Source organism: Lepisma saccharinum, chromosome 18, assembly GCF_977018435.1.
Source record: "Lepisma saccharinum chromosome 18, izLepSacc3.1, whole genome shotgun sequence".
Classification (NCBI taxonomy): domain Eukaryota; kingdom Metazoa; phylum Arthropoda; class Insecta; order Zygentoma; family Lepismatidae; genus Lepisma; species Lepisma saccharinum.
The window spans coordinates 14634013-14643132 of NC_139246.1; the positions used below are offsets into that span (position 1 = coordinate 14634013).

Here is a 9120-nt window from a genome sequence, read left to right on the forward strand (position 1 = left end):
CTGCAACAGTTCTATGAAGTTTTCGTTGTCCTCAATAAGCTGCAGAAGTATGTACTGTTACTCTGGATCGTTAAAAGAGTGAAGATTAAATCTACTTGTACTGGACGATTTCACCGTGAGGTAAATACGTCGTGTGGTGTAATAACTAACAGACGTAGATAAAGCAATAATGATAAACGACTTCACTTTCCGGAAATATACCGCACGGGTACTGTTTAGGTCATAAAACGTCAACTCTTGTGTCATTTGTTAAGGTTTCGGTAGCAGATAATATGTTTGCTACAAGTGTTTGTGTGACGATAGCAAAACTAGGCTTCATTATTCCATTCAGGCAGTAGAGAGTTTTCAGCATTGCATTGTGTTGCTGATTTACCAGGATTATTATTGTGGGAATGGTACAGTGGGATCCACTAGTATTGCTCGGCAAATTGTCCATGACTATTTTCAATATTTTTCTCTTACATCTTATGTGTTTTTAAGCGATGGATTTTTATGTATGCTGGTGCAGAAGTTGTCAACAGCTTGTTTTGAGTTTTATTGGGTCAAATAGAGTGCACGGACATGGTTATGGACAATTTGCACGATAATACTAATTGATCCCACTGTACCGAGACAGCCATGTAAGAAATCAAGACGAGAACTAGATCATCAGATCCTTCGAAACTTATCGAGACGAAATTAAGAACGCCAGAGACGTTTGTAAAGTTTAAACGACACGAGATCTGCAGGGTGATTCAAAAGTCTCCTAACACCCCTTATAAAATGTAAAGGAGGTAGGGTGGGTACATACAAATGGTCATGATAGAAACAGGTTAGGTCTCTAGGGAACCATATTGCTGTGTTCCAAGAGAACGTCCGCCATATTGAATTCAACTGAAAGTTTTTAAATGGGAAGGGGGTGATGTGATCAAATCAGGTTAGAATTTCACACACACACACACACACACACATACACACACTCATACAATGGACTTTTTAATTCGAACTCCAAAGAGACACGAAGAACGTTCGAATTATCCAAAATTCGAATTAATAAAAACATCACGTCATTTAAGGGGAATAAACTTGTGTTCGAGTAATTCGAATTGAAGTCCGCTGCATATGGAGTTTCACTATCATAATTCCTCGAGACCCGGAAGGGGAAGGGGTCTCCGATGGCGTTGTGGTAATGTCGTCGCCTTGTAAACAAAGGTTCCCGCATTCGATACCCAGTGGAAGCATACGGTGCGTTCCGAAAACCTTAACGAAACGAACGCATTCAACGAAATGCGATCTGGTGAAACCAGTTATTTTACAGACTTATGGGACACACTAGGTGAAATCGCAGGCGCAGCGTTTTGTTTAGAGAAAGTTTCCACATGGCGTTAGCGGAAGGAATGTCCTTATGGCAAAAAAAAAACTCTACTGTGCACACTGTTACTCATTTTAATCACATTCTAAGAACGGTAAAGGCATACTCATCTTGTGCACGTTGCTTCATATCGGTCTCTGTTAAAATTATAATACATTTTCCGAACTAGTGCAGTTTGAAGCCATTATCACGCGCGATGTCTGAAAGCAGCAGACGATTCTCACCTAACAAACCAGCCTCCTGGCCCGTGCGTTTGGTGAATCTCGTTCTTGCACGAAACGCACGGAATGCGACTTTTGAGACAGCATAATGAAACTCACGAAACGCACGGAAGCACTTAAACTCGTGCGACTTTCTGAACGGGACCAGTGCTTCGAATCCACTTTAAGCTGCAGGTTCAGTCCAGATGAGCCTATCTGTGCATAAAGCAAAACACTCATTCCACCAAATCAATAACCTTTCCTGGATAGGAGTACTATTTTTGCCTTTGGTATGTGCAATAATACATTTACATCTTAGTATTGTTTTTATTTTATCTTAAATGTAATATCGACATAGCTATTGTTGCTAATTTAAGTTTGAAAGATGTTGAGCTGAAAATAATATTTTCCTTGAGACTTCTGTTGTGGCTATCCGCTTGGGTTTTGGCAAGTGTGTCCACATCCGTTGCTACAGCACTTCTGCGCACCGGGGCAGGTGGAGTCTGATGAACAAGCTTCTACGCAGCCGCCAACTCCAGCAGATGGGCAAGATCCTGGTTTTCCTGAAATAAGTAGAGTTATAATTAGTATTGGAAAGGTAGTGTGGATGCATTGGATAGTTCTGAATGTTTCGTGGCTACGTAAGTCTGTTCGTTTTCCATTCAATATCAGTGCAACAGTAACATACTTTATTGCCTCCTCACACATCGGTGCACCAATACAAAACGAATGCGCAAATTTTGAGCTTTTCACCTACAGTGGTTCCGGCCAAAGAATGGACTTGGAAATTCTTTTTTTGTCTTTTCTGTTGAAAAGCAGGGAGAGTCACATGAACTGCTGAACCAATCGGCTTTACCCAGTTGCCGTGGTGAGAGGGAATTCCCGTGGTATTCTGCGTTGCCAAACTTTTCGTTTTGGGTAGTTTTCGAAAGAGGTGGCACCCTCAACAAGGCCAAGCACGGAGAAGCCTAATGGTTGCCGCCGCGCAGCAAGCGAGTGGGTTTCCCCTTCCATGCCTCTCCCTGAAATGTGAGCGAAGGTGGCAAGGAAGAGGTGTCGTGTACGACTGGTTAAAAATCAGGCGTGTAGCAGCCGGTAGCAACACCGCTTTTCCTCCCTTGAACTGTAGGCGGAATGTCTGTTTTCTTTTCAAGTTCATTCTTTGGCCGGGCGGACTTTAGGGCAGTTTCTGATTACTTTTTGGTGATAGATTCCTATGACTTTATAAGTAGCCGTAAGCAGGTGCATATTTTACAGAATGACAAAGCTTATCCAAATGTAAAATCGGCTTTTTTTTAATCGAAATTTAGAATATTAAAATGCTTTTATCTCAAGCAAATTCGTTGTTTTATCACTGGTGTCGACATGTAGGAACAAATGATTTGGAAATAGTGTTTTTGCGAGAGAAAGAAAAACTAATCATGTAGGAACTTACGAACATGAAAGAGTATAAATAGAGATAATCTTGAATTCATTTTAGGCGATTCATTATTTTTAGCGAAGGTGGTGTTTTTTTTTTCTTATTCAGTTTATTTTGGCGTAATTTTCTGCCAAATATTCATAAAATTGCACCTTCATTATGCTTTAAACTAATTGTAGGTCACATGGCGTACGCCTATTCGTGACAGTTTCATACGTCGGGAACGATTTGCGAGGAAGTCAATCACACAATAAATATCGATGTTATGAGTCCAGTGTAACGGTAGGTGACCACTTGATATGTGACGAAATTGCGCCACTTCGTTCGGAAACGTAAGACGTTTCTAGTGCGATGTTACGACTCCCGTGTGACGGTAGGCGTGACAGCCGATCTCCGCCAGTACCACACCACTTCGTTCGGGAACGCAAAAACATATCTGGCGCGGCAGATATCCATGTAACGGTTCTTTATACTTCCTTTCTTTTAACTTTCTGTATTTATAAAGAAAGGAAATGATGAGAGAGAAAAGATAGAAGGGAAAAGATAGGAGAGAGAGAGAGTTACATTTTTTCCTTTGAGTTGGTTTTCCCGTATTTTTCTTGACCCACTCCAGACGAATAACGGGATTGTTTACCTTTACTTTCCATTTCCTTATCTCTATTCTTCCACCCTGCGCCCTGTCATCATCCCGTAATGGTTATAGTCGACGCGCTATCTTCGTGAACGACCTGCTGGCTTTGGAGTCCACGGAGCGCGCCCACCAGCTTCAGCAATCACATTCAACGCACAGTGTTGCCACATCTACTCTCCAGCGGCGAAAGGAGAAAAAATGATTCACGGTCTCCACATTGAAGTTGCAAAGTACGGCAACAGCGTATCCGCAGTCATGTGACTGAGACTCCACGTGGAGTAGACGAGAAGAATGACAGCTGCGCCCATTGGCTGAACGTCGAGTGTGATTGGACGAAAACAATTCGCCCGCTGTTTAATCCCACCCACGATCGTGGCGGCGGTTTCCTTCAGTTCTTGGACGTTAACGAAGTAAATGCGTGGACTTAACAAAGCTCTACAACGTTTTTAAACAATGAAAGCAGGTGTTATTGAAGCGGGCTACATACCTCCTTGTGCATGACCTTGTGATGCCAACACCACAATCAGAAGAGACCAGATCACTATCATCTTGCCTGTAGGAAAATAATATGGTAAAATTGTGTTAGTACCTGCGATAATACCATTGCCTTTTTAATCTCATATTTTTTTCCTGACGCACTGCACTTCCTCGTAAACGTAGTAACGTCAAATTTATTTTATGACTGCTTCATGCTCAGATAACTAATAGCTCTAGATCTGTGTAGTTTAAGTGGAATGGAAAGTTTCCATTCTAAACTACTGTGCATGTACTACATATCTTTGCTATTCAATAATATATATATATATATACCAGTGGCGTATACTGATTCAAAGGTCTGGGCTATCTCACTATGTCACAAGGTCCTAGGCTATGAATAGAAATCAGGTTGCCAACTCATAGGATATCATGTTGCCAACTCATAGGAAATCAGGTTGCCAACTCATAGAAAATCAGGTTACCAACTCAACAAGAAATCAGGTTGCCAACTCAACAAGAAATCAGGTTGCCAACTCCAGAATCACCATCATCATCTCATTGATATGAATAATTTTATTTACAATTTCTCATCGATTTTTCTCCTGTATTTGATTCTCTAGACTTCAGGCTTCGCAGATAGCCTAGCTAGCCTAGAATATACGCTTCTGATATATACATACACCCCCCCCCCCACACACACATATATTGCCCTTCAAATACCACCTTCATTAAAACGTACAACAATTTACTGTTGATTTCGTTACTCGTTATCAGAAAATGAAAGAATGGATTTGTGTTACTTCGCGTTACTGCCATTTTTGACTAATTACGAACGTTACAAGAGAATGTAACTGAGTTGCAGCTTGCCGTTACTCGTTTCAAAAGTTAACCAGTTACTTGATAACTCTTACAAGCAACTCCAAAGACTGACATGATAATTATTACACTGAATTTATTTGCACACCACCCTTTAAATAACTTTCGATGCCTTCAGTTTCCAAATTCTAGATATACCCTTAGTTACAAAGAATCATTTACAGGAATACAGCAGTTTTGTGACTTACCCATGTTAACTTTGGAATAGCTTCTTGAACAGCTTCGAAACGTTGATGAAGTGAAGCGAGGAATGTAAGCTTATGTTTCTATAAACTCTATAATAGGCAGAATGCTGCAGTTTTTATATGTTTGTGTTTTCCTCATAAATATTGTTCCCGCCCTCTATTCTGGAAACAAAGGATATGAATACTTTCACGACACGTGCTTTAGAAATAACCTTGTCACCTGACACAATTGCAAAACAGGATATATATGCCCTTGTCAATTAGGTGTTTTAAGGTCGGGAATTTTCCCTATGGAAAACTTGCAAAATTCTCCTGTCAGCTCCACTTTGATAAGGTTGTAACTGCATTTAAGTACCTGCAAACAAAATGTAATTTCCTTTTGTTTGGAGTCGTTGTGTACAAGCCTCTAGAATCGCTTTCCTAGAATTTATCAGAATTGAGAAAAAATGATTGATTGATTTATTTTATTTTACTTCGCGTTTTGTGCCTCTTGGCTAATTTGCGAAGATGGGGATGAGTGATGAAATGATGAAATTGATGAATGGACATTCACAAACAACCAAGCCCGAGCGGTATTCGAACCCGGGACACTTGGCATCGCAGCAGCGCAATGTGCTAACCACTCGGCCACAGGGTCCGGCTGAATTGAGATAAAAATAGACCCCTTTGTTTGCCACATGATTATTAATAGGGAAAGGATTTTAAAGCTCAAAATTATTGTCCTAAAAGGGGAAGAAAAGGTTATGTTTTTTTAAAAAAGGTGCAAAAAAATGGTACTGATAAAATGCCTTTATCCGATGCTCTCTTCTTTTCTGCGCCTTCTGTATATAATGCGCGCAGACCGCAGAGAGAACAGTCGTTCTGCCGAATAGATTTCGTTGAAATTTGTGTTTTCTTTCGCGGGTTTTGCTACTCTATGTGATCAGAAGTATCCGGACACCCACCTGAAAATAAAGTACAAGTTTGGGCAACCCTCTATCGGCAACACTGGCAGTCAATACAGTGTTGGCCCACCCTTAGCCTTGATGACAGCCTTCACTCTCGTAGGCATACTTTCAATCAGGTGCCGGAAGGTTTCCTGAGGAATGGCAGCCCATTCATCGCAGAGCGCCAAAATGGCAAGAGGTAATGATGTGGATCGGTGTGGTTTAGCACGAAGTCGGCATTCCAAAACATCCCAGAGATGTTTTATGGGTTTCAAATCAGGACTCTGCGCAGGCCAGTCCATTAGTGGGACGTTGTTGTCGTCAAACCACTCCCCCACAAGCCCTGCAGTATGGACGGGTGCTCGGTCATGTTGAAAGACACAATGGTCATCCCCGAACTCGTCTTCGACGGTAGGCAGCATGAAAGCTGTTAAAATGTTAACGTAAGCTTGTGCCGTGACATTGCCATGTAAAGCAACAAGGGGGCCAAGCCACCTCCAGGAGAAACATGACCACATTGTAACCCCGCCACCTCCGAATTTCACTGTCGGCATTATACAGGCTGGTAGATGTCGTTCACCAGGCATTCGCCATACCCACACCCTACCATTGGATCGCCACATTGTGTACTGTGATTCATCACTCCACACAACGGTTTTCCACTGTTCTATGGTCCAGTTTCGACGCCCCTTGCACCACACGAGGAAGGGTTTGGCATTTGTCTGTGTGATGTTTGACTTATGGGCAGCTGCTTGGCCATGGAAACCAAGTTGCCGTACCTTGCGCCAAACATGTCATGGTGCTTGGAGTAGATCCTGATGCAGTTCGGAAGTCCTGTGTGATGGTGGCGATGGATGATTGACGATAATGCTGTACGACCCTCTTCAACACTCGAAGGTCTCTGGAGGTCAACATGGGAGGTTGGCCTGCACGCTTTTGTGTTGTACACATCCCTTCACTATAACATCGGAAACAGTGGACAGAGGGATGATTAGGAGGGTGGAAATCTCACACACAGACTTCTTACACAAGTGGCACTCAACCAAGTGACCACGTTGAAAGTCTGTGAGTTCCTCAGACCATCCCATACTGCTGTCTCACACTGTCTGAAGACTACTGCGTTCGCTGACTATGTGTTCCACGCGGTAGAAGGCAGTACTGTGTCGCCCTTTATGATAAACACACGTTTCGCGGTGTGTCCGGATACTTTTGATCACATAGAGTATATTATCTTGGGAACTATTTGGACTGCAATGATTATATTATACCATTATATAGCTCTCGTTCTGCTCTACAAAATGAGACTATAGGAGTTTATGTAGCTGCTCAAGAAGAGTGGAATTCATTTATTTTTCTGTCCATTTTATTCAATAAAACATGAAAGAAAAGGAAGATAAAGGTGCTGAAGAAAAGGTGATAAATGTGCTAATCTCAAGAAAAAGTGTAAACAAAGTGTGTTCATTTTACTTGATTTCATGTCCTAAAATACATATCTCATACGATCGGTATGAAAACAGCTATTTTTTGGAAAGGTGGCTGCACCTTAAATTCCATTCCCTAATTATTAGCATTTGAGCATTAGAACAATTGAAGCTTTGCAAATCCATTATTTTGAGTCTTTTATTCCACAAGATTCACACTGTTTTCATATTTGTTTATAATGCTGAAGAGCTGTATCAAACGCATCAAAAATATAACATTTTCAAAAGAAAGTATAGAATTTCTCACTAGTAGAACGGGAACTGAGTTCAAACATCATTACGCAAACTGTGTGGATCTTTTATGTACTTCTTTTGTTTCCATTCCTCCTTTCTAGGATTAAAACAAAATCGACAATATGTGCAATATTTATTTAAGTCATAGCCTACTGGTAGTCTGTAGTAACCTATGTATTTTTGTGTAATAACATTGTTACCCCTATAGGAAATGTAATGGTTGAATAGTGTTGGTCGAGCACTTGTTATACCCTCTCAGGTAATAAAAATTATAATAATCTCCCATATACAGGGTGTTCATAAAGTCCCGGTACCATTACAAAAACATAGCTTGGAAACTACATGCAATATAACAATGCTGTTGATTGCAAAATGAGCTACAACTCTCCACGTTTATATGCCATACACCTCAATGTGCGCTCCTCTAGTTGCTCTCAGAACATCAAGGCGGTAATGAATTCGCCAGTGCCATGCTGCAATCAATAGACGATGACAACGACTACCTTCAGAAAGTGATGTCTTCTGACGAAGCCACGTTCCACGTGTCCGGACATGTTAACCGCCATATTGTTCGGATATGGGGTCCGGAAAATCCCCATGCCACTCGCGAACACATGCGTGATAGCCCAAAGTTGAATGTGTGGTAGAGTGATAGGTCCATTTATCTTTGCTGATAAGTCCATTACCAGTAAGATTTACTACGACATGCTTGAACAGTACATTCTTCCTAAGTTGGAGGAATTCCAGCCAACCATAATTTTTCAACAAGATGGTGCACCCCCTCATTGGTCAAAGGATGTTCGAGGTCTTCTGGATAGGCATTTCCCTAGCAAGTGGATAGGCCGTGATGGATCTATTCCCTGGCCACCGCACTCTCCTGATATCACGCACTTGGATTTCTTCTTCTGGGTGTATGTCAAAGATTGTGTTTACCGCACTCCTGTTCCAGATGTTGCTACTCTTTGAAGAAGAATAACGGAGAGTATCATAACTGTTACTGGTGATATGCTGGGGTGTGTATGGGCAGAAGTGGATTACCGTCTTGATGTTCTGAGAGCATCTAGAGGGGCGCACATTGAGGTGTATGGAGAGTTGTAGTTCATTTTGAATCAACAGCATTGCTCTATTGCATGTAGTTTCCGATGTATGTTCTTTTGTAATGGTACCTGGACTTTATGAACACCCCGTATTTCATAGCTTGGGTTAGTGGCAGAACAACACACGCTGATCCTCGCTCACAAAAGTAATAAATTTGAAGAAATGAGATATAGAGAGAGGGTGTGTGAGTAAGTGTGTGTCTGTGTGTCGGTGTGTGTGTGAGAGAGAGAGAGAGAGAGAG

At 41.5% G+C, this 9120-nt stretch overlaps 1 protein-coding gene across 1 annotated transcript; it reads right to left on the reverse strand.

Annotated features, from left to right (window-relative positions):
- Positions 1–1980: 1980 nt before the first annotated feature.
- Positions 1981–5195, reverse strand: LOC146002138 (WAP four-disulfide core domain protein 18-like). The gene is made up of 3 exons (XM_083139858.1): positions 5144–5195; positions 4090–4155; positions 1981–2114 (listed from the first exon to the last, which is right to left on the reverse strand). Exons 1-3 carry the CDS (start codon positions 5145–5147, stop codon positions 1981–1983), a joined length of 204 nt encoding a protein of 67 aa, XP_082995984.1. The 5' UTR covers positions 5148–5195.
- Positions 5196–9120: the final 3925 nt, after the last annotated feature.